The sequence below is a fragment of the Dermacentor silvarum genome, chromosome 4 (assembly GCF_013339745.2).
Source record: "Dermacentor silvarum isolate Dsil-2018 chromosome 4, BIME_Dsil_1.4, whole genome shotgun sequence".
Lineage (NCBI taxonomy): Eukaryota > Metazoa > Arthropoda > Arachnida > Ixodida > Ixodidae > Dermacentor > Dermacentor silvarum.
This window is the reverse complement of record NC_051157.2, coordinates 210184701-210209502: the sequence shown is the minus strand read 5'-3', so window position 1 is coordinate 210209502 and position 24802 is coordinate 210184701. Positions and strand designations below refer to the sequence as shown.

At 46.2% G+C, this 24802-nt stretch overlaps 1 protein-coding gene across 1 annotated transcript in view; it reads right to left on the bottom strand.

Moving 5' to 3' along the window:
• The window catches only part of LOC119449216 (high-affinity choline transporter 1), a 174238-nt gene that overhangs the window by 118096 nt on the left and 31340 nt on the right, over positions 1 to 24802 (bottom strand). Inside the window, exons 4-6 of the mRNA XM_037712396.1 lie at positions 15030 to 15178; positions 12259 to 12408; positions 6326 to 6455 (exon numbers count right to left, since the gene is read on the bottom strand). Of these exons, the coding sequence (XP_037568324.1) occupies positions 6326 to 6455; positions 12259 to 12408; positions 15030 to 15178 (429 nt within the window). The remainder of the gene's footprint in view (positions 1 to 6325; positions 6456 to 12258; positions 12409 to 15029; positions 15179 to 24802) is intronic.

Genomic DNA, 24802 nt, shown 5'->3' with positions numbered 1-24802 from the left:
CCACGGCAGCCATAGCCAAGGAGTCCCCTCCGTTATGTGGTCACAGCCTCGCCCCTATAAAATAAGTTGTGTTAACTTATAGCAGTACCCATTAAAGCTGTCACATGGTGAACACATGCGAGGAGCAACTAAAAATAGTCATGAAAACAATGTTTTGCACTAGTGCAGGGTTGGCAACAGTGCACATGATAATAGGGCCCCTTCATCTCAGTAAATTTTCAACACATGCAAGCAGCACATCACAAACAAATGTTTCTTTACACAACAATTCATTTCTTTTTTCTTTCATAAGCAACTTCCTGTCATGTTTAGTTGCGTATAAGTTTGTCAACAAACCTTGTCTTAAAAAGTAAGCTGTACTAGTAGCAAGCTGTGATTTTTTTCTCATAAACTGCTCGTAAACCGAAAACCTCATAAGCAGATTATTTACGACGTCGAAGCATTTATAGCGAGGAAACGGGATTGCAGTAAGAATCGGTGAAGCACATGGGTCGCTATTACGCAACTTCAGCAGAAAAGCACAGGTGCACATGATGACAGATTATTTCATCGGAAGAAGACGCTTATCAAGATTTTCAATTTCGCATTGAGGCAATAAACTCGCATAACTAAATTCTGCAACCGGCGCTCAGCAAGCATCAGCACAGGTATTACTGTTGTCGTGGGAGTACCATTTCCTACGTTCACGCATTCTGCACACATAGGGAGCACGCACAATACGCGTGTAGTTAGCAAGCACGATTACTTACCTTTCAAACGGTACGACGCGGTCTAAAAGCGCTCTCCAAGTTGCCGGTGCTGCATCGACGATGTTAGTCCCAGCCAGCGCCTCCTCTATTTTTCTAAAAATAAAGGAGACGCTGTCGCAGCATACATGCCGCTGCGTAGTGGACGAGCTCAGGCACGCTAATAATTCGCATGCTTTCTTTGCGCCATGCACCCAACTTTCCGCAACCATGACACAAAGGCAACGCACTACCCGGCACGAAAATCGTTGGTCCACATTTGCCTGGCGCGCCACGCATACGGCGAGTTTGCAGCAAGACACAAGCTATCTTATCGCACTATTATTGAAGCTAACTACGTCACATTTCATTACCGCAAACACAAAAACACACGATTAGAGTGTACTAGAACATGGAGAGTGCCCGGAACGGCTGCATTTTCAATGCATTGAAAGTGAAGCCAAACGACCGTAACGCCGCTTGGGGCGCTGCGATCGGTAGCACACAGCCCACCGTGGCCGGCCGTGGCTCAGAGGTAGAATGTCTGCTTTCCACGCAAAAAACCGGGGTTCGAATCTCGGGAGGAGACGATGTGTTTCCTTTTTTTTTACTACTTCATGCGTTGATTTTTTTATTCTTTATACTGCTGCTTAACACTTGCTTCCGTTGCTATGCAATGCAACAAAAAGTCAAGCAGAAGTTGAAGGAATAATAACAAAATAACAATGTTTTGCAGTGAATGATAATGTTTGCAGCGCCACCTCACGGGAATCAACAAAACTATTCCAACCAAAGCATGGCCTCCGAGAACTGCACGCATGCAAAGCCCCGCTGCACTGCTTGACAGGCTCCGCTGTGCGCTCAAGGCTCATTCACACTACACCGACACGGCACCGATTTTGGCCAGCCGACTGTTGGCGACAGCATTTTCCGTCATGTAGACCGCTGTCGCCAACAGTCGGCTGAACAAAATCGGTGCCGTGGGCGTGTTGGCCTAGTGTGAATGAGCCTTGAGCGCACAGCTATAGAGGCTAGAACCCCTAGCCTCTATAGACCTTTTCACAAACCGACGTTTGAGCAGCGCCATTTGCCGACGCGGGCGACGTCTAGCGTCAGAAATGTTATGCCACCATTTTGGACTGTGCGCCTTGCGAGAGCAGGCCGGCCGCACTTCGGTTGTGTGATCTTCGCCGCGCATTATTTCGATTGTTTTCTTCCGTTTCGCTTGTCTTGTGCGGCTTGACTTGTTACATGTTTCACGTGCTCGCGTGAGCGCTCAGTGTGGTGTGCCATGGCACCAGCAAGCCCAGCCAGTGGATGTGGTGTTTCGTCGTCGGTAGCGGCGGCAGCCGCGTCTGCTTCGTCGAGACCTGGCGTGCTAATCAGCGGTATATTTCATTGTTATTTCTGGACACATGTGACCGTATCGTCGATTGAATCTGATCACCATTAGGTTTCGCGGTTGAGGGTGCCTCATTTAGCGAAAGCAGGCGCGTACGTAGGTGTCGGGCAATGCTTAGAACCAGGCGCCGGCGGCCCGACGACGCGTGTCAGTGGTTGGTAGATATGCGGTGGTTACTCCATACGCTTCCGACGCAACTGAACAGCTCAATCATGCAAAATTTATTGGATCTGGTGCAATGCAGGGTGCTTATAACCAAATGTCAAAGCATAAGCGTGGCGATCGAGCAGCGTGGTACCTGCAGCGAACCGACGCGCGATAGTGATCACAGATGCCAGCGCAACTGATACAGCCCAGGTGCTATATTTTTATTTTTAGTATTTAGTAGTTATTTATTTATACATACTGTCAATCCCAATAGGGATTATAACATGACTTGTTATAAAGATATATTTGTTTACCTATTTTTACGTTTGTTTACCTGGAATGGCTTTTCTTTCGAATGTCTCAATTTGGAACAAGCTTCGCTCACGGTGAACCTTAACGTAGATCGTGCGCGAAGTTTGTATTGAAGATATCGCGTACGGAAAGAATTGTTCGTGTGCGCTATCTCTGAAGCGAAATACGCCAATAATATTGCAGCGTTAGGGCCATCTCTGCTCTTTCTCTAGTTTCTGTGCAATGTTCATAATAAAGTAATCTCAACTCTTGACAATTGTCGAATAATACATAAGCGTATGACTGCAAACCACTACTGACCGTGAGTGAAAAGCGCTTAGTGGTCAGCGAAGCGGTCACTGCACGCACGTAAGTATTTCACTTGATCGACTGTGCGAATAATTTATTTTTTTCGTTCCTGTTATTCTTGAAAGTATGATGCTATTGTCCGCGCGTACCCATGCGAATACCATTTTTTACGTTCTAACTTGCGCGGGCTCATTTAGCGCGTTTACTCCATGCACAGTTAGCGCATTACGGTTCCCGAACTCTAGCACTGGCGCTAGGCCGCGCTGATGAGGTTGACACGTTCGTTTTTGCATTCTCTTGCTGCCCAAGCACATAGACAACGCTCAAAGATGGGTGAGCTCGATGCAGCACCACACTGTTGAAATTATTAACTTTATGGGCAGGGCCGCGCAGGGTGCGTGTGAACGCAGAGACAATGTTTTGGTGGACACAGGGTCTGCATACATCTTCCATAGGACACGATTTTTCCAGATCGTTGCGAAGTGTATTTACCGACTAGTTCTCTCGCAGAGTGCTTCATTTGTGTTATACCGGTGTCACACGGTCATTTTGATAGCGATCGAGACCGATCTGGATCAGAATGTTCGACCGCGATTGGCTCCCTTCCGCAGATTGAGCAAAGAAGCCAATCGCGACCAAGAAATTCGACCCAGATCGGCCTCGATCACGATAAAAAGTGCGCCGTGTGGCCCCCGTATTAGGCAGTGGAATGAAGTCGTGTTTGAAAGAATAACAAATGTAGCCTCTGCTACTACATACGAGAAAATATTGCATCGAAGAGCTGACAATTCTCGCAACCTATTGGGACATGTGCCGAAAAAAGTTTACCAAAATGCGTTATTTTACTGATGTGTGCATTGGTTCACATTAGACTGAAATGCCAAGTCCTCAGGTGATGCAGGAAACCGGCAAAACGTTAACATATCACATCGGCAGTGGTCTCGCGGAGTGCTGTGTTGTGGACACACTATACTCCTCAAAATCGTTATTTTCCGCTGGTTGTTTGTGCACCCATAAACTGCACAGTGCTGGCCTGTAGCCTTTTGATGAGTATTATGCCATTATTTACGAGCGTAAGTCATTCGTGACAAAAATAAACGGAAACATCGAAGGAAAGCTACCACTCCGCAATGCAAGCACAAGGCAAGCTCACAGTCCAGACCAAACAGGCAACACTGACACATACTCTCCACGCCAGACCGTCGGAAGCGCCCTCGTGAAAACGTCTATAGCACAGCGGAGCCCGTCAAGCAGTGCGGCGGGGTTTTGCATGCGTGCAGTTCTCGGAGGCCATGCTTTGGTTGGAATAGTTTTGTTGATTCCCGTGAGGTGGCGCTGCAAACACTATCATTCACTGCAAAACATTGTTATTTTGTTATTATTCCTTCAACTTCTGCTTGACTTTTTGTTGCATTGCATAGCAACGGAAGCAAGTGTTAAGCAGCAGTATAAAGAACAAAAAAATCAACGCATGAAGTAGAAAAAAAAACGGAAACACATCGTCTCCTCCCGAGATTCGAACCCCGGTTTTTTGCGTGGGAAGCAGACATTCTACCTCTGAGCCACGGCCGGCCACGGCGGGCTGTGTGCTACCGATCGCAGCGCCCCAAGCGGCGTTACGGTCGTTTGGCTTCACTTTTGGAAGCTCGTTCCGGGCACTCTCCAATTCTAGGTCACTCTAACACGATCAAACGCTCGCACATCCAACAAGCACGTTGTAGACGGAGGAATGACAACGGCGCCACCTGCACACTAGTGAGGCTGTGGTGGCCTCCGTGATACATGATTAACTAGCCGTGTTGCGCCCAACTATGTTGCGAGACAAAACGGTTAATTCTGTAATGTATTTTCGAGGTCTTTAAACGTGCATTCAATGCACTGTACGAGCGTTTTTACTTCCTGCCTAAAAGCGGCCGTCACGTCCTCGAGCCGGTAGGGTGGCTAGCGTCGCAACGCCGTAGCCACGGGATTACGTTAAAACCCTGTAATTAAACCGTTCAAAATTCTGCATCTTTATATTAAAAGGTCTTTGTGCATTGCCTGCACCTGTAACACCACTTAATACGTTTAGCTTTGTCTTACCAGCAATTGTTTAACTTGGCAGAAAACTGATTTGCATCCCGGCACAATTGGGGGGTCGCATTTCGTGACTATATAAGATCGTACGCAGGAACACAAGGCATGTAAAAAAAAAGAAAAAAAAAAGGTGAACCGTGTCGTTTTATGCGAATGTGTGCGAGTTGGTTCTGTCAGTGCTCTATGAATTGTTGTGGCAATGAATCTGTTTGATTACGTGTGTGTAAAATGTCTATGTATGCTTGTTCATTGACCATGTGTATTATATAAACCGGACAGTGTGACTATGTGCGTGTGTTGTTGATTGTCAAGTGCTCTATGAATTGAATGCGTATGTGTATATTTGAATACTGCTCTAGGTGAAAGACCAGTGTAAGCTCAATTAATTAAGTGTTATTAATTAATTAAGTGTTATATTGTAATGTCTGACAATTAATAGAATGTTATAAGAAATGTGTGTGTAATATTATAATAATACGTTCACACATGTTTCGCGTGTGGGAAAATCTTTTTGTAGACAATTTTTTAAAATCTTTTATTGCATGGAGTCGGCCATGTTGGTTTTGGAAAGGGAGTAACAGTTGCTCCCAGCCATGAGGGAGGAAAGTTCCTCCATTTAAAGACGAACATAGGGGACATCGCCGTTCCTCCTTTAAAGGAGCAAGGGTCACTCCTTTTTTTTTTAGAGTGTATGCCAAGTTTTCCTCTTACTGATTTCCTGCCGCATCCATTTTATACAGTTTCCTCAACCTTTCCCACATTATAATTTTGAATATCCCTTACTTTCTCTTTCGTGATTAGTTCTGACAGTTCAACGAATTCTATCTGATCTCTTGAAGTGGACATTTTCATGCTTGTCGTTTCTTTATTAGGTCCGTTGTTACTTGGGAGAGTTTACCTACAGGATACCTTCGTACCATACCTCCAACTTCAATTGCTGCTTCTGAAATCACCCTAGTTCGATTTCATTCATTACCTCTGTGTTATCTTATCTTCCTTTTCTAAAGCGACTATATTTGTGAGCACCAACCTAAATTTCTCTGCTTTTACCTTTACTGCGTCTAGGTTGGCGTGCTTCTTCTTGACTAATTTTACTCTTTCTCTCTTCGTATTGAAAGAAACCCTATAGCTCACTAACCTGTGGTCACTGCACTTTACCGTACCTAACACTGCTACATCCTGCACTATGCTGGGATTGGCAGCATAGGCAACTATAGGTTCTAGCTGTAATCTACTCACGCATTAGCTTTTCCGCGATTTCATGAGTGAGGACAGACCGGACGTTAACAGAATCCAAATTTCACTGAAGCGTTGCTACAATTGCTACAAAGCGACGAACACCGCTTCAGCGTTTGTGCTTGACTTGTCTACTTACTGGCGGCCTTAGCCACAGCACCGATGACCACTGGTGGAATGGCCATGAACAGGCAACCTAGCGCAGCCATGTACGAAAGTAGCTCAGCACCTTCGGCCGTGCGGCTGGACAACACCCGCTGGAAGTACACCTGCCACGCGAAAGGATGATAAAGACGCAGCTGACATAGCGCCAGTTTTTAATGTGAAGCACCCTTCGGCACATCCCAGGCCCTTCGCGGAACATAGGTAGGGAGACAGGTTCCTGTCTCCATTCGTTGAAAAGCAAATATAAGTTTCCGGTGGTGGGATTGAGCCTCTTTCGTCGAACCCAGCAGTGAGGTGTTCTAGCCATTGGGCCACGATCACTTTTTATTGCGATAGCAATTATATGGACACTCCGAGCGGATTTCTGCCATCGGCGTCGTCGTCACCGTAAATTCCGTATAAAGTCCACGGGCGATAAAACCGTCGAAGCGCTCCGTACGCTGTATGTGCGAGTGAAGCATGCGACGGTGAAAGCATGTGAAAGCATGCCTCGACCCCCCTTCTCGCCCACCGTTCACCCATATGGCTCCCCTTCCACTGGAAGTCGCGTTAGCTCTATGCCGTGCGTTCGCTCCCCGTGAAAGCACGCGTCCCTCGCCCTGACGCGCGCCGCTCGCCCTGGCGCGCTTTCGCTCGCACATACAGCATACGGCCAATGAGAGTTTTTTTTTCTACATCCGGATGCCACTATCCAAGAGTGTGCCCTTAACAGCTTCGCTGTAAGAACTCTCATTGGCCGTATGCTGTATGTGCGAGTGAAAGCGCGCGAGGGCGAGGGACGCGCGCTTTCAAAGGGGGGCAAACGCACGGCGGAGAGCAAACGCGACTTCCCAGTGGAAGGGGAACGGTGGGCGAGGATTGAATCGAGGCACCATAAGACTGTGCGTGTGCGTGCCCGCTCTCCCACTGCAGCGCATGCCCGCATCCCTGCCGGCCTCTGCCGCCTGTGCCGCAGACTCTCTCTGGGCTCTCGCCCACCTCTCCCCTAACAGTGTCGACAACGGCGTTGAGCCGTTCCGTCACGTAGACATCGCGCTAGCGCTCTTATCAGTTGTACTTATGACTCGCCATGGCCCAGCCGCGTGCCGTTCATTCGAAGGAACAATGCAACGAGCGACGGGGAACTGGTGACTGAATCTCCACGCGAAAGGAGGACAGCGGGAAGGCAGCGCGGGAGGGAGGGGTTTCAGCTTCTGCTCTGCAGCAACATTGCGCGGCGCGTGTGGTCGCGCGCACCGTATCTTGAAAGCGATCTGCAACACGGCATCTACATTTATATACTATATCATGGAAATTGCTAATGACATTACCCTGCTTATCTTTCAGTGCATACACCTTGCCTTGTCCTATGCCAAGTTTTCCTCTTACTGATTTCATGCCGCATCCATTTTATACAGTTTCCTCAACCTTTCCCACATTATAATTTTTCCCACATTATCCCTTACTTTCTCCCTTGTGATTAGTTCTGACAGTTCAACGAATTCTATCTGATCTCTTGAAGTGGACAGTTTCATGCATTGTCGTTTCTTTATTAGGTTTCTTTATTATTGATTTTTATGCGCTGTGCGATCGCCACTCGGTTTCCGTTGAAGCGATAGACTGCATGAACCTTCGTCCGCTGCTGCTGGCGCGCTTGCTCACGCCAGCGTTTTGACAGCGGTTGTGGGCTGTCACACAAACAACGCGCACAACTGTTGTCAGCGGCGGCGACGTTTTGCCCGCGTTCGCACCGAATGCACGCGGCGTTGGTGACGTGTTTATAAAGAACGCACCAACCTTTTCCGTACACCCTATGGCGGTTTACCGTAGCGACCATAAGGCCATGGTCCCTGTGGTCACTAAATGAATGAAAACCACCGGATTATATATACATCATTGTTTCATAGTTCAAATAACCAATTACACCATCACATCCTAATAGCCATAATTGGAAATACATAATTCCCACCATATTACAGCTTCGCTGGTCTTCCATCTCCACCCCAGTGGCAAAGCTGACAGTTTTCTTAAGAACAAACTATCACAAAAACATTTATGGGCCTCTACGTGCCAAAACCACCTGATTATGAGCCACGCTGTAGTGGAGTACAGGCAAAATCTACGAATACGATCTTTTTATTGTTCTTTTTTTTGTTTTCTTTCTTGTATTTCGAACAATCGAAATGAGGCAGCCATGGCCGGGATCAAACCCGCGATCTTGAGCCTAGCAGCGCAACACCTTAGCGACTGTACTACCGCTGCGGGTGTAGAGTTTCACAAACGTCGCAATTTGATAACTATATGCATACTGCTATTTCCATATTTTGGTAACCCAATATTTCGTTTACTTCCAAGTTTTGTTCATAGTCTGCGACTTTTCGTCACCATAAGCAAGCACTTTATCAATATGGTGATTACTTTAAAATGTTTATTAATGCGAGAGCAATTATATGGACACTCCAGGTGCATTTCTGCCGTCGCTATGAAGTTCCGTATAAAGTCCAAGGGCGATACAGTCGTCGCCGCGCGCAGCATGGTGTATGTGCCAGCGAAAGCGTGCGAGGGAGAACCGGTGATCGCGGCTCAATCTCGCGCATGCAAGGTAGGAAAGCGGGAATGAAGCGCGCTGTCTTACGTCGCGCGCAAGGCTCCGGGGACGGTAGGGAGGGGGGGGGGGGAGGGTGTTCTACTCCGGGTGGCCCGGGTAGCCGCACGCGCCCACCCAGGCCGCTATATCTTGAAAGCCATCTGAGACGGGGACACAGTCCGCCGTACGCTGGGATTCCGCGGCTTAGTTCGCGTTGATGCGAGAGGCAGCACGAAGGTCAATTCGCTCACTGCTACAACCGCGCTTCCTCACACCAACGTTCTTACAGCTAGTTTCCGCGGTCATCGAGTGAGATGTGTTCATGTTTGCTTGTGCGCGCGCGACCCCATGCTTGCTAATTCAGTAAGTATGGCTATGTTTACAAGTTTATACGGCCGATAAAACTACTATCCTTACTTTGTATAGTTGCCCACTGATTCGCTATCCCAGTCGATGCTTGCCTTTCGGGCGAGACTGCGACTTGGCGAGACGAGGACCGTGGGTAGGCTGCGGTTTCTGATTCGACGAAAGTTGCCCAAACATTCCGATGTACATTTCGTTTTATCAATATCCCTCTCATAATTCGAGACGCTCGCGACTACTTGGGCGAGGTCAATTTACCGGCTCACAGTTTCCAGAGAGTGTACAACAACTTACTTATGACATCTGTAGGAAGTGAAATGTGAATTGTACTACGAAGAAAATTTCTTAGCACATGAAAGTGTTCCAAAATCGAATTTCTTTATGCGGTGGAACAAAGCATTGTCTCGAAGGACGATGCACTGGAAATTACAAGAACAAACGCGCTATTTTTCAGCAGAAAAAAAAGTTCGATAAAAAAGAAACACTGCTGTTGTAATCTCGGCTTCTCTGAAATAAACATTTACAAGCACACGAAACCACACAGGACACCCAACACAAGAAATACAGCCTGTCTGGCGACACTATATGTCGGAGAATTCGCATACAAGCTAAAATCTGGCAATGCGTCATACACAACAATCTAGTACCATCTCGCGCAGCCGTTAGCTGACGTACAACCTCCCGCATTTTTAACTATATTGCACCAGCATACTATGAAATGGGTGTGCATCGTCCTGAGAATAGCAGCTTAGCAGATGACGCTTGCGCTGGAGAGTGCTTTATGCGCCTCTGCTTACTTTTGTCGGTCTCGCTAAGTATCGCCGTTGAAGGCGCTAAAATGGCCCTTGATCGACGCTCGCGCAATATAGTTACAAATGCGGAAGGCTGTACTTCTAGAAATACCTACACAGAAATTACGTACACAAGCAGTAACTTTCCGTGCTTGAATTTTTTCTTTACCATTCAGGTCAAACGATCATTTTTCGTGAAACTGTTCGTTAAATGTGCACTGCGACATGAACAAACATTCGGAAAACACATTTATCATTGTGGTCGCTTTACTAATCATCTCGTGATCCGTATAACAATTCACGCTTCACGAACCATTGACTACAAAACTGCGCGCAAGCACCGGACTTACCTTTCTAGGCGTAGTCGGCAATCGCTCCTTCATGTCAGGTCGCGGCGTCGACTGCACGACGATCCTTCCGACGTAAACACTATTGAATTGCGGATGAACTACAGCACGTAATAGCTCAACTAATACTTCCGTGCACTGTGATCCGATGCGATATTATCAGAGGCCGGGAACAAAGAAAGCGCGAGCGGGCTACGATAACTACGATAATCGACATCGGCGAACCACACGAAAGATACTGCGAGCTACGTTACGCGGTCCCAGGGGTTAAGTGATCATCAAAGCACACAAGGGGCATGACATTTTCTCTCGGCACAGCGTACACACGATTAAACATCCACATCGACCTGTCTCAATGCAGCGCGCACGCACAGCAACAGGGAGCAACATCAGAAGACGGGAAAATAATATAATCTGTAATTTTACCGGCCATGCCCCTGAGGCAGTGGCAGCGCCTCCTGGGGGCGCCGAAAGCGACCATGCTTTCGTGCTTTCGCCCACTTTCGGCCCTTTGGTGACCGCATGTATCGTGACGGCGTAGTATGTGGTAGTTTGTATGGGTGTTCTGTGGTAGTATTTCGATATTATGCGTCTTTACGGTGTGTTCCAGCCACGTTTGTTTTAACAGCGAGGACAGCAATCTGCGGAGCTGCGGGGCTGCTTGGCCGAGTGGTTACGACGCTTGCTTTGGGATCAGGGGTACGCGGGTTTAAATCCCGCTTCGGCTTATTTTTGTAGCGTTAGCTACACTGGCCTAGCCAAGCCCGTTTCGCGCGGCACATCAAGAGCCGTGCTGCGCATGCGCAAGGATCAGTGATGTCACACGGCTTGCGCACCGGAGCCACCGGAGCCGGCACTTCTCGCGCACTCCGACGCCGCCGCGTGCGACTCACCGCCGCCGGTCTGCGCATTCCAGAGGAGTGACGTCGTAGCCGTGGTACACGCACTGGCGCCGGCGCGCGCTCGCTGTGCAGTCGCCGTCTGACACTGCGCTGGAGCCGCTGCGCTTCTGACTGGCGTTTGTGTGCGTCATTGGAGCAGCAGTAAGCATGACAATCAAGCTAATCCTTGACAATCTAGACAACCAGGAAAGCTAATAATTATCAGCTGAACCTTTGCTAACGCTACGTATATCCTGGCATAGCCGAGCTAAGCCACTGCAACATTTTTTTTCTTGGTATTAACATTTTCTTTCTTTTTTTTCCTCTGTGTTTGGCGGCGCCGTCCGTTGTGCCCCGGCGCCGATGCGAAGCGGCTGTCGTTGGGGTGTTGCGGAGCGCTCGCTCGTGTGTACGAATTTCAAATCGAATTTTACCGTAAATCTGTTCAAGCATTAAATTGCATGGTATGACTTCATCCAGCATGACAGCTACATGTAGACCTTTTTGGTGCCAGTGGTACCAGTATGAGCCAGTTTAACTGGTTTGACTACCAAACGGGTCCCCTGTTTAGACCCATTTCTGTGTCGGAGATTCCTGTTTAAACCTGCCTGCGGGCCAAATAGGCCCCTGTTTGGTGCCAGTGCCCAGTATGAACCAGTTTGATCGCTAAACGGGGCCCCTGTTTAGACCTATTTCTGTGTAGGAGGGTCCCGTTTATACCTATTTGCAAGCCAAACAGCACCCCGTTCAGACCCGTTTGTGTGTAAACGGGTCCTGTATACACCTGTTTGTTGCCAAACAGGTCCCTGTTAAAACCATTTAAACCTGTATAACCCTGTTTGAATTTAAATAAGATTTTTGCTAGGGTATACAAGAACTTTTTAAATTATTCAGCCATTATGAAACGTGATAGTTCGAATGGGGAATGTCTTTCCAATATAAACGTCCCTGAACCTCACCTGCCATGGTATGCCCCCCATCATGAGTAGTAGCATGGAATCCCAGTAGATGCCGAAGTCTTGCCACTCAACGGTGCCGATGAAGTCATTCCTGGGGTACGATATTACGCCCACGGCTTCGTGAAACATGGCGAACGGAAGGCACAGCCACTGCGTACGCGCCAGAATTAATGACATTCGTTAATCCATTAGAAGACGCAAGAAATCTCTTGAAAATTACTTCTCTTAATCTGTATTCACGCCAATTTCTGCTTATTTTAATTATAGCTGAAGTTAATGTGTTCTTGCTGTGCACATTTTTTGGATCATTATTAAATACTGTACTAAAATATCACAAGAAGTGTACTGAATATGCTCCTTCATATCCTTATTCATGTAAAAGCTATTATTCTTATAAATATATACATTGAAAGGGCTTGTTAAACCCAGGCTTACACACATCACAGGAAACAGGTAACGGATTACAATTACTATTATTTACTGAGGAATTTAATAAATGACAGTGACCAATTACCGTCACAAGAAAGTAAATGAGCAATTACAAAAATGTAATTCATTACTTTTTACATGGCCTTGCTGCAAGCTTTTGCTAAGATTGCGCAAATACAGTAAATGAAACAAGCTGACCTGGGTCCTTCAGTGCATCATCTGTATAGCTTCACACGTTGTTTATTCATAGCTACAAGCAAAACTCGGCGCTACGCTAAGAGATCAAGAAAGAAATGCATGACCCAAGCAATGTCGTACACTTCTTTCTTGTTCCCTTGTTATAGCATTGACTTTGGTTGGTAACCGTGAATTCCATCATACTACGCCAATTTGCAGTCCTAATTCACATTGTTTATCGTCGCTAACAACTGCTTTTCAAAATTTTCGTCGGTCACTACCCTTGTTTCTTGCGAGGACATCAGCAGTGGCACTCGCTCAATGTGTGCGCTGGAGGGAAGTGCAGTTTTGTAACGTACGAACACCTTACGCAGAAAATTCTGATTGCTCAATGCCGTGATGCTGGCGTTTGGTTCCTCCGTGAAGCCCAGCGCTTCATTGTTGCTGGGGCACGAAGAAGGCTCTCCTGGTATGGCAATAGACAGCTGAAGTCCGAAGTGGCCCTCGATATCAAACCAGCGCAGCGCCGCTTATAATCATCGGCCGATACCTGGTGGAGCATTACAAACAGCAAACAAACACTGATGCCCGGGTTTGCCCCTCTGAATGTGCGCATTCGCGAGGCTGCTGCCTGGAATGACCGCGGGTGTTACACCCTAGTTCTCACCAAGTTCAAGAGCTCACAGAGCTCTGCGTCCCCTATTACAGCTTGTCTCCCAATAAAGTAACTGGTTAGTGGTAATTGCTTATTGAAAAAGATAATTTAATTGCAGTGAGCGTTAGAGAGTAGAGAAAGTAATTGGTCAATTACAAAACTGCCAAAAGTGTAATTGAATACACGTAAATAATTACATGTAATTTGTTACCCTCAAGCTTGGCTAAACCTGCAGACTAATAATCGCATAGCAATATACGTACGTACATGCTTCATTATCGATTGTATAAATACATAACACAGCCACATACCTACATGCTATGGTTTTCAAATGACACTGGCAGTACTAAAAATGTCACAGTTTCGCCCTAAGGGCGAAGCAATTAATGCGATAGCAACACAGCAATGTCATACGATGTAATAAGGTGAGCGGCTTTGGTAACAATATAAATTGTAGTAAACATGAGCTGATTAAGTAAGCAGGTGTGCTGCTGCGTAAGTAGACCGACATGAAGAGAGACTCGATGACCACGAGAAGGCGCGTGTGAAACGGTGGTGTTGATGAGAAGCGCTTCCCGTGGGCAGCGCGTGCGAATGGACACACCTCTAGCGCTGCACTGCCGATCCGGGCAGCATTACATGTGTAGCGTGCGTTGGAAAACGTGGCCCGACTATTACTAACTGAATGAACAAGCGTGGTATGAGCGCGCACAAACAAACATGAATAGATCACACTGAATGACTGCAGACAACGACCTTCAAAACGCTGGCAGCAAGTCCATACGCTGCAGCGGGCGAAGGTACGTGCGGTCTATCGCTTCAACAGAAACTGAGCGGCGAATGCACAGTGCATAAAGGTCAGAGCCGTGTGGAGATAAGAGACTGTGCGGACGAGCGACGAGCGCGGTTGTTGGCAGAGAAGTGCCCCCCCCCTCCTCCCTCCGGCGCTGGCTTTCTGCTTCCTTGCTTGCGCGTGGGAGATTGAGTGCGTTCGCTCTCCGTGATAGCGCGCGTGCCCGCACGCTTCCGCTGGGGCATACGGCGCGCGGCGAAGATTTTATCTATACGGAACCTCACGGCGACGGCGACGGCGACGCCGACGGCAGAAATCCGGTTGAAGTGTCCATATAATTGCTATCGCAATAAAATAAATAAATACTGAATGTTCGTACTTGAAGACATATTTTCATGGCAGATGCCTCGCTTTTATGATTGTGGCGAGGTTACACGGCTCAGTTTGCGATACCCACAGCCGCGATTTATATATTATCCGTTTTTTAGCATCATACTTACATTACAGCACTATATATGAGAAATGCCGAGAATTTGAGGCTTTTCATGAAGCATTCGTTTTCCTGAGAGCACGTTTCTCACCGAGCTATTCTCCCCTGTATTTTCATTCTCCTTCTCGACACTCGACCACCAAAAGCGTTTTCGCTGCGTCAGTACTGAAGCGCCATACGCTGACGCCAGTTGCGATGAAAATGAGTCACTTGAGCACAACACCCACCAGTCCGAAAAATATGGCAACCAGCTGGACGACGTCCGTGTAGGCCACGGAGTAGAGGCCGCCAGTGAATGTGTAGAAGAGGGCGATGCAGGCGGAAGCGATCACCGACTCTCTTCGCTCGAATTCCAGGATCACCTCCACGGTCGCACCTGCGTTCCGTTCGTTCACAGCAAAAAGAAATCATTCTCGCTCTCTGCACTAGTATCCGTCATAGCGTTAGCGCTACGTTTGCGGTGTTACCCAATTCAAAATGCCACACGTCTCAGATTGTTTACATACCAATTGACGTGTGGTAGCATGGGATGCTTCATAAAACTCATAGGATCCGATATGATAATTTAGGATTCAGCAACATCATCAGCCCATTACTGTATCCACTACAGGGCGAACGCCTCTCCCAGCGATCTCCAATTACCCGTCTTGCGCAATTAGGATTCAGAAGTGCGTATTAATTTAGGATTAGAGAACATGAAAGTTGCGGCGCATGCGTGCTTAAAATGTATACAGGTGTCGGTTATTTGCAAGCTGATAAGTACAGGATATTAAATGCGAAGCATTTCTTGATGAACATTTCCCACTTTCACATTATCTATCTATCTATCCATCTATCAATCTATCTATCTATGTATCTATCTATCCATCTATCTAGCCACCTACACCTGGGTGCTCTCATGGTCGTTTCGTTAACTTGGTAGGTACCGAAATTGGCATAGTATGACAAGAGTGTATCACGAACATAAATGATAGGTCCTGGCATGAATATCATGACATGTGTATCATGTAGTCATGAAACAGCCACCTACGTTGTAGTGCTGTCATGGTCGTTTCGTAAACTTGGTGTGTACGAAAACTGGCACAGCATGACAACAGTGTATGACGAACATAAATGATAGGTCATGACATGAATATCATGAAATGTACGTCATGAAACAGCCGCCTTCGTCTTGGTGCTCTCATGGTCGTTTCATTTACTTGGTATGTAACTGAAATGTTTTCGGACAGTAAGTGAAGGAAACACTAAAGGATGGTGGTAGAAATCATAGTCATGAGCGTGCCTCAGCAAAAATGACAATGACTCAGCAAAAAAAAAGATTAACACTCAGAAACCCCATCAATCGAATCAGACGTGGGTACTAAGTGAAGGAAACACAAAAGGATGATAGTAGAAGTCATTGTCATGAGCATGACTCAGCAGAAACGACAATGACTCATCGAAAAATTATTAACACTTACAAACCACTGGAATGGGTTCGGACGTGGGCACTAAGTCAAGGAAACCCTAAATGATGATGATAGAAGTCATAGTCACGAGCATGACTCAACGAAAAATTATTAACACTCAGAAAACACTGAAATGAGTTCGGACATGGGTACTAAGTGAAGAAAACACTAAAGGACGATGGTACAAGTGATAGTCGTGAGCTTGACTCCGCAAAATGACAATGACTCAGCTAAAAATGATTAACCCTCACAAACCACTGAAATGAGTTCGGGCATGGGTACTAAGTGAAGGAAACACTAAAGGATGATGGTAGAAGTCACAGTCATGAGCATGAATAACCAAAAATGACAATGATTCAGCGAAAAACAATTAACACTCAAAAACCACTGGAATTGGTTCGGACGTGAGCACTAAGTGAAAGAAATACAGTAGAAGTCATAGTCAGGAGCCTGACTAAGCAAAAATGATAATGACTCAGCGAAAAGAGACTAACACTCAAAATCCACTGAAATGGGTTCGGGCATAAATGATAAGCCATGACATGAATGTCATGACATGCGTGTCAAGTAGGTCATGAGACAGCCACCTACGTCTTGGTACTGTCATGGTCGTTCCGTTAAATTGGTCGACTCCCTGTACTCTGCTACGCATAACATCGATTCCCACAGGGCGTAGGCTCTGCCGGCTTTTTTCTTTAAGCTAAGCTTTATAGGCTAACAAGTATCGGCGGTGGTGATGGTTCTGTCACGCTGAAATGTGGGCCGATCCTGGGGATAGTGCAGAAAGGATCCAAGCTCAATGGAACATACGCCTGTGGGCTTGGGGACCTGTAACGTGTCCTTGAACTACCCTTGTCCCACGTGGAACTAAAAGAGACAAAATCACCAGCCCTTCCCTTGTCAAGAACCTGGGGTAAGCGAAGCTTGCCGTCTGATTCTAGCGTGAGGGCTTCCAAGTCCAGGTGCAACGTCAGCAAAGAGCCGTTGACCCTGAGTTTAGGGTAAACGAAGCGGAACGCCTGCGACAGTGTCGTCTTGCCACAAGCTTCGCTTACCCCTATTTTCTCGACAAAGGAAGGGCTGGTGATTTTTTTTTTTTAGTGCGGAGTCTCAAGAAAACTCAACGTTCCCACAAAACTGAAAAGCAGTGCTTAAAGTGAGGGTGGGGGGGACGCCCACCCGCCATTTTTTAAGGAGGGGCTAGGCCCCTCCCCCCTCGGCAGGTCAACGGTAGCACTGCGGCACCCCCCGATGTCAGGATAGAAGCAGCGGTAAAGCTTCGTGCGCTTGCTCGCGAGCTTACGTTGGCACAATTGAATTCGGCAGACTCTAAAACCCAGCGCCTTTGTTCCCTGGATCCTGATCTGAAACTCCGTCTTCCACATGGTTTACCACGAGCGGAGGTAACTGATTTGTCACCTATGGCTTGGAGTATCTTTTACCAATGCGTACTCCTACCTTATCGGAATGGCCACAAGTCCATATTGTGGAGGTCGCGGGTGCAAAGAGACGATAGCGCACCTTCTGCATGATTGTAGTCATTTCAATGCACAAAAAACGTCCTCAGCACCACGCTCGACAAGACTGACAACCGTCCCCATACGGAAGCCAGAATTCTTCGACCCTGATCCCAGGCGACGTCGGCATAAAGTGCTTCAAAAGTGCTCTGCTTTTTAACAGAAACGGGACTCGTTAAAAAACTATAGATTGTGCGAACTGATGCGTTCCTTTTTTATCTTCTCTTGTTTTCTTATCTTTTCTGCCTTTATCCCATCCCCATGTGCAGAGTAGCCAACCGGACACTTAATCTGGTTCACCTCTCTGCCTTTTCACCTCTTGTTTTCCCTCCCATTCGACAAGCGCTGGAGGCGATTTTATTACCAGTAGTGCCTTGTGCGGGGCCATGCTAACTCTCCAATTTCTCGATTAATGATTTAATCGCGATTAATGGGTTGATGTAGCATCAGCAAAAACAGGAAAACAGGTATTGTCGTACTGCTCCATGCATTTCCACGAGGCAGTGTATACGACGCTCAACCCCTTTGTTCGACTATGATTCTTGGTGCAACGTATACTATTTTATGAGCCACCTGAGCGAGAGGTTACCTGCTTGTGAATTAGTGGAGATTCACCTTGGTTTCTTGAGGTCCCAGTCAATTTTCATTCGTTTAGTTGTGCATAATGAGTGCTGTGTTATACCAAAGACGCGTGCATTTTGCCCACTTTTGTTGGTAAGTAGGCGTGCAACCATAAAATGCAACCGCGGGATCGAATCCCGGCCATGGCGGCCGCATTTCGATGAGGGCGAAATGCGAAAACACCCGTGTTCTTAGCTTTAGGTGCACGTTAAAGAACCCCAGGTGGTCCAAATTTCCGGAGTCCCCCACTACGGCGTGCTTCATAATCAGAACTGGTTTTGGCACGTAAAACCCCATAATTTAATAAGATGTATTGTTCTAGTGCCTGATGTTGGCGATGAAGTTAGGCAAATACTGCTTTATGTTGCAGCTAGACTTATTTGCTTCGAGTTGAGATATCGTTAGCCCTTTACCCTCCGAAAAAATATTTTCAAAATGCCAATCTTTTCCAAGTGTTTGATAGAATCGGCACATGAAATAAATGCCCGAAATATAATCTGAATGTAATATATTTATTTACAGAGTACCCCTAAATGTTTGCGCACTATTGGTGGGGATTTTAATGTAGATGTCTTCAAACGCTCAGTTACAAGCAATGAATTTTAATCAGTGCTTGAGTGCAACTCTTAAAAATGCTATTACTATGCCTACTCGTGTTACTGTATCAACATGTCCAGCAATTGTTGATTGTTCGTTACTAGTTCTATAACAGAAGGAACAATTTCAGGGGTGCTAGGTTGTGACAAAAGCAATCACTTGCCTATATTTATTTTCCTAGAAATACGCGCCAACCCGGCAAACCTGAAACCAGAGAAATTCACGTACCGCTCAATTCCACCTGCAACACTGGATCACTTTAGGCACCGTATCAAGCAATCGAATTGGAATAATATTTTGGCCGATGAAGATGATAACTCATACAATAACTTTATAACAGCGTTTAAAGAACTTTACTTTGAATCATTTCCTCGTAAGAAATATCACAGAGTAAACAAATCGCAGCGACCATGGATAACAAACTACCTTAAGCGACAGATAAACAATAAAAATCAACTTCACCCACAGTTCCTCAAAACAAGTAATGCGAACTTACGGGCTCAACACAAGACTCTTAGAAATCAGTTGAACAAAGAAAAAGAAAGTGCGAAAAGGGACTTCTACTATCACACTTTTCATCCACAACCTCCACAGTGACGTAATACTATGTAGAAAAAAGTAAATGAAGTACTCAACAAAGCAGCCATTCCCACTAAAATAGATAGTCTGGAAATTGATGGAAAAATATTACACGGAATTGAGCTTGCAGGAGAATTTAAGGATTTCGTCGTGAAAATAGAGAATACCAGCCACAGCGCACAAACAACCGACATTAATCCGATACCAAACACGCTTTTTCTTAAACCAACTTGGACTTCTGAAGTAATTACACCATTCAGTACAATAAAAAATAGTCTCAGCTGGGATCCCCACGGCATAGAAATGCGACCAATAAAGGGTGTATTAGACCTGATAGCAGAAGTGCTAATACATATCGACAACTTAGTGTTATCAACAGGTATTTTTCCAACGCACATGCAACTAGCAAAAGTTACCGCAATATATAAAACAGGAGCTAAAACAATTTAAGCAATTATCGCCCAATATTTATACTCCTCATTTTCTCTAAATATCTCGAAAAAGTAATAAACGATAAAATTCATACCTTCTCAAGACAGTACAATCTTATTAACGAAACGCTCAACTGAAAGTGCTCTATTAGCACAGAAAGAAATCATATACAATATCGAAAAGAGGCTTTTGACACTTGCATTATATTTGGATTTCGGTAAGGCCGTTGATTGCGTAAGTCATGAATTATTAATAAATTATAATTCAATGGATTTAGAGGAGTCCCAGTCAAACTTATTCAGTCATATATGAGTGCGCGGTCTCAGTACGTTGAAATAAATGGCTTTAATTGGCGCACACAACCAATTCAAACCGGGGTGCCACAAGGCAGCATTCTAGGGCATGTTTTATTTTTTACTACATCAATTACATAATCAACATTGATGAAGATTGTAAATTCATTATCTAGGCTGATGACTGCACACTGTTTTTACTGGAAAAAAATATAGGTGCTCTCGAGGCGCTAGCAGCTAACAACTTTTATAAGCTTCGCGATTGGTCCACTAAAAACAATTTACCGCTAAATGAAACAAAAACAAAATTTGTCCTTTTTCGCGCCCTTGGCACATCCCTACAGTTACCTAATCATGTTACCTTAGGCCCCTACAAAATTGCAGTGACCAAATCATTAAGACGCTTGGAGTAATTTTTAATGAACATGTATTCTGGAATGAGCAAACAGATCAGATTAGCTTAAAGCTGAGGCACGTGGTTGGCGCATTAAATTGTTGTCGACGCCCCCCCCCCCCACCTTTTGCCTCTTAGCATAAAGAGACTTATTTATCAAGCTCTCTTCCGTGCCCACTTATAACTATTGTGCTTTAATATGGGGAAACACTACGTTAACCAATTTGAATAAGCTAAACATACTTCAGAAAAGAGCGATTAGGGCAATAGAGGATATACCTTACCTTGAACACACCAGACAACTTTTTGTTAAGCATAAAGTTATGGCGAACGACATATACAAATGCAGGTAGCTACAATCCTACATTAGTGCAAATCACGGGAAGCTTGACCCATTTCTGACACTTTGGAACCCTTGAAAATACTCAAAATATTTACTTCCATCGCTATAAACCCCCCTGGGAAACTCCATTATCACGGACTATATACGGAATGCAAAGGCTTTGCCACCCATTGCCAAGCACTCGTAACGCATATGAGCAGCAAGACATCGAAAAAGACGCACTAAACACCACCAATGTACTTATACTGTTTTTCTAACTGCGCATTCCTTAAATTGTACTGCTTTATATCATTATGTTTTCCCTAAACAAAGAACTACGATGCCATTTGTCTTCTCTTGATTTATAATGTACAAATATGATGCTATATGTACTAATATTTTGTATACTATTTATTTATTTATTTTCGCTTATCTATTTACCGTGTCATAGTCAGAGTCAGAAGTGGTTTTATTTGGGCATTAAATGAATTACGAAATTTGTGTATACAGAAGCAGGTCCCATAGTCAGAGACTGAATCGGGACCTGCTACAGTAGTTAATGTAGAAAAATTAATTAAGGCAGCAACCAGCAGTAGCGAAAACAAGCAATAATATGCACCGCAGGCAAAACAAAGAATTCAACAAAAAAAAGAGAACAGAACAGGAACAATAATTAGATATGATAAGAAACAAAGGTAATTCAACACATCTAAGCAGTTGTCGGTGATCACACGGCGAAAAGTAAAAATAAACGAAAAAAAAAGAAAACTTGTAGCGGGTGACAGAGTGACGGAGACGGCCCAAGAGCAAACGCACAACAACGTTTATTTCAGAGACGAACTTATATATATATATATATATATATATATATATATATATATATATATACGTTTATTTCAGAGACGAACTTATATATATATATATATATATATATATAAGTTCGTCTCTGAAATAAACGTTGTTGTGCGTTTGCTCTTGGGCCGTCTCCGTCGTAGTAGTCACAGTGCAGAAAACAGTCGTAAAACTGTGTATGACGAAACTGATGGTTTATTGGGCGAACCTGTGCCCACAAAAGCAAGCTACACTTAGAGCACAACGATAGCGGCGAACACAGTCGGCGATCGTCGAAAATCTGATCAGCGGCGAAACGCGTCGGCTTTTATACCTGAGTCATCGAAGGTTCCAGATTAATCCCTGATGCCCACGTGTCTTCCAGAAAGTTCTAGACAATTCGCGTCGCTCATACAATCAGATTACATGAGCGTCGGTGACCACAGACGAAGGATATAGAAGCATCGATAACGTTAGAGAAGCTTCCGATGCAGGCGCGTCCTGCGCCGAGCGATAAAGTTTAACACTTGTTAGCCGGTGGAAAGCGGCCACCGATGAAAGTATACGTGTCAATATATATATATATATATATATATATATATATATATATATATATATATATATAGGCTGCTTACCTATGACGTAACAGAAAAGAACCAATCATGTTTGACACGTGTTAGCACAGCGCGTCCAAGCACTTCATATCACTTCTCCCTCTCTTTTAAAACTGCAGTCTTTGCACAGGTCTTCGTTGTCGGGTAGACCTCCGTAAGACCAGCAGATTTGGGGGACAGGCAGCCTGTTCGACTGGCAGGGATGTTGGAGGTGTTGTCGAAGGAACAGGCACGGCGCCAGTTGGTTCTGATGCGGCCGAACTGGACCGGCCTTCTCGCATTGACGTCGGCCGATTCTTGTTGTCCGGGCTGGGTTGAAGCATGTCGGGAGCCTCCGCTTTTGGGGCCACGGGTGACACAGGCGCCCGACAGAAAATTTGGTCCAAGTGACGCCTGGCTAGCCCATCTGGAGTGTCGACGGTTACCAGCCGTGAACCCTCAGTGCTTTTCACGACGCCTAGACGCCAACGCCTCCCTTGGCCAAAGTTTCGCACCCACATCTGGTCCCCGGACCAATCTGGGTGGCTGCGAGTTACTTCGAGGTAGAGAAGGGACGCAAGTATCCAAGCGTGAACGAATTCGGTAGTTCCGCAGCATTTCTGATGGAGACTTGTCGCACGGTAGTGGGGTACGTCGATAGCCTAGGAGCACTCGTGCTAGTTTTGTTTCGAGATCATTCACCATCGAGTGCTTGAGAAGGCCATCCTTTATTCTACGGACCGCGCGCTCTGCGAAAGCGTTAGATTGCGGGTGGTACGGCGCACTGCGTAGATGAGTTATGTTGTTGGCAGGCATGAACTGGGAAAACTGTGGACTTGCAAACTGAGGCCCGTTATCTGATACAGCTGTTTGCGGCAAGCCAAACGAGCGAACAATTCGCGAAGCGGCGCGATTGTGACTTCTGTCGTCGCCGACCTATCGGGAAGTGCCTCGATCCACTTAGTATGGGAGTCGACGACTATCAACAACATGCGTCCCTCTATTGGTCCGGCAATGCGAAGCCGTGTCCACTTGGCCCCCGTTTCTGGCCAACAGATAGGAGCCTGGCGATGAGGCATTGGCTGCGTTTGTACACAAGAGATGCACGAACGTGCAATGCTTTCGATCTCAGCATCCAACCCGGACCACAAGAACAGCGTCCGAGCTAGTCTTTTCATCGCAGATGCACCCTGGTGTGACCAATGTAGCTCAGTGAGCATAGAGGCTCGCGCTTGGCGGGGTACGACGATGCGATGACCCCAGTATAGCAGGCCTTCTACGCTTGACAGCTCCAATCTCCTGCAAAAATAAGGTTGAAGGTGATTGTGACACGATGACATGCGTTTAGGCCATCCATTAAGTACAAAGTGCTACACAACGCTGAGGTCTTCATCTGCGTTCGTCAGCGCCCGTATGGCACCCGCTGGCACGAACGAGCTGTCAAGGCTCTCTGAAGACGGCACGTATTCTGGTAAGGTGCCCGATTGACAAGCATCTGGTACCAGCACGGGCAAGCGGCTGAGTGCGTCCGCGTTGGCGTTTTCCTTGCCGGCCCTGTACGCGATGCGTTACCGACACTGGCTTAGAAACAGAGCCCATCTCTGAATACGTGCCGACTCCATTTGGGGCACAGGTCGATCTTCTCGTAGAAGTGCCACTAGTGGTTGGTGGTCCGTGACCAATACAAGCTCGCGGCCCAACAGGTAGTCTATAAACTTTGTTACTCCGAACACCAGTGCGAGAGCTTCCTTCTCGAGCTGAGAATAATTCTTTTCGGCGTGTCTTAACGTGCGCGAATGGAAGGCAATGGGCTTATCCAATTTTCCAATTCGGTGCGAAATTACGGCACCTAAACCCGAAGGTGGCACATCACATTCCAAGCGCACAGGTTGGTTGGGATCGAAATACGTTAGAGCAGGCGAACTCAGGAGTGTTTGTTTAGCCTTGAGATATGAATTTTCTTGCGACGTTCCCCACTGCCATTTATGCTCTTTTTCAAGCAGGAGATACAGCGGGGCCAACATTGTTGACATGCGTGGCAAGAACCAGTGATAATAAGTCAACAGACCCAAAAACGAGCGCAGTTCGCTCACATTCGTAGGCTGTGGTGAGTCGCGTATTGCTGCTAGGTTCTTCTCAAGCGGATGCAAGCCGTCTTTGTCGATGCGATGGCCCAGGTAGACGATGGCGTCTTTGCGAAAATGGCATTTTTCGGCCTTCAGCTTGGTACCATTCTCTTGAAGCCTGCGCAAAACGTCCCGGAGCACTGAACCATTACCATCTTGACGTTCTGATATCAAGACATCGTCCAAATACACTCGCACGGCTGGAAGGCCGGCCAGGACCGTTTCCATGCGCCGCTGAAAAATCGCG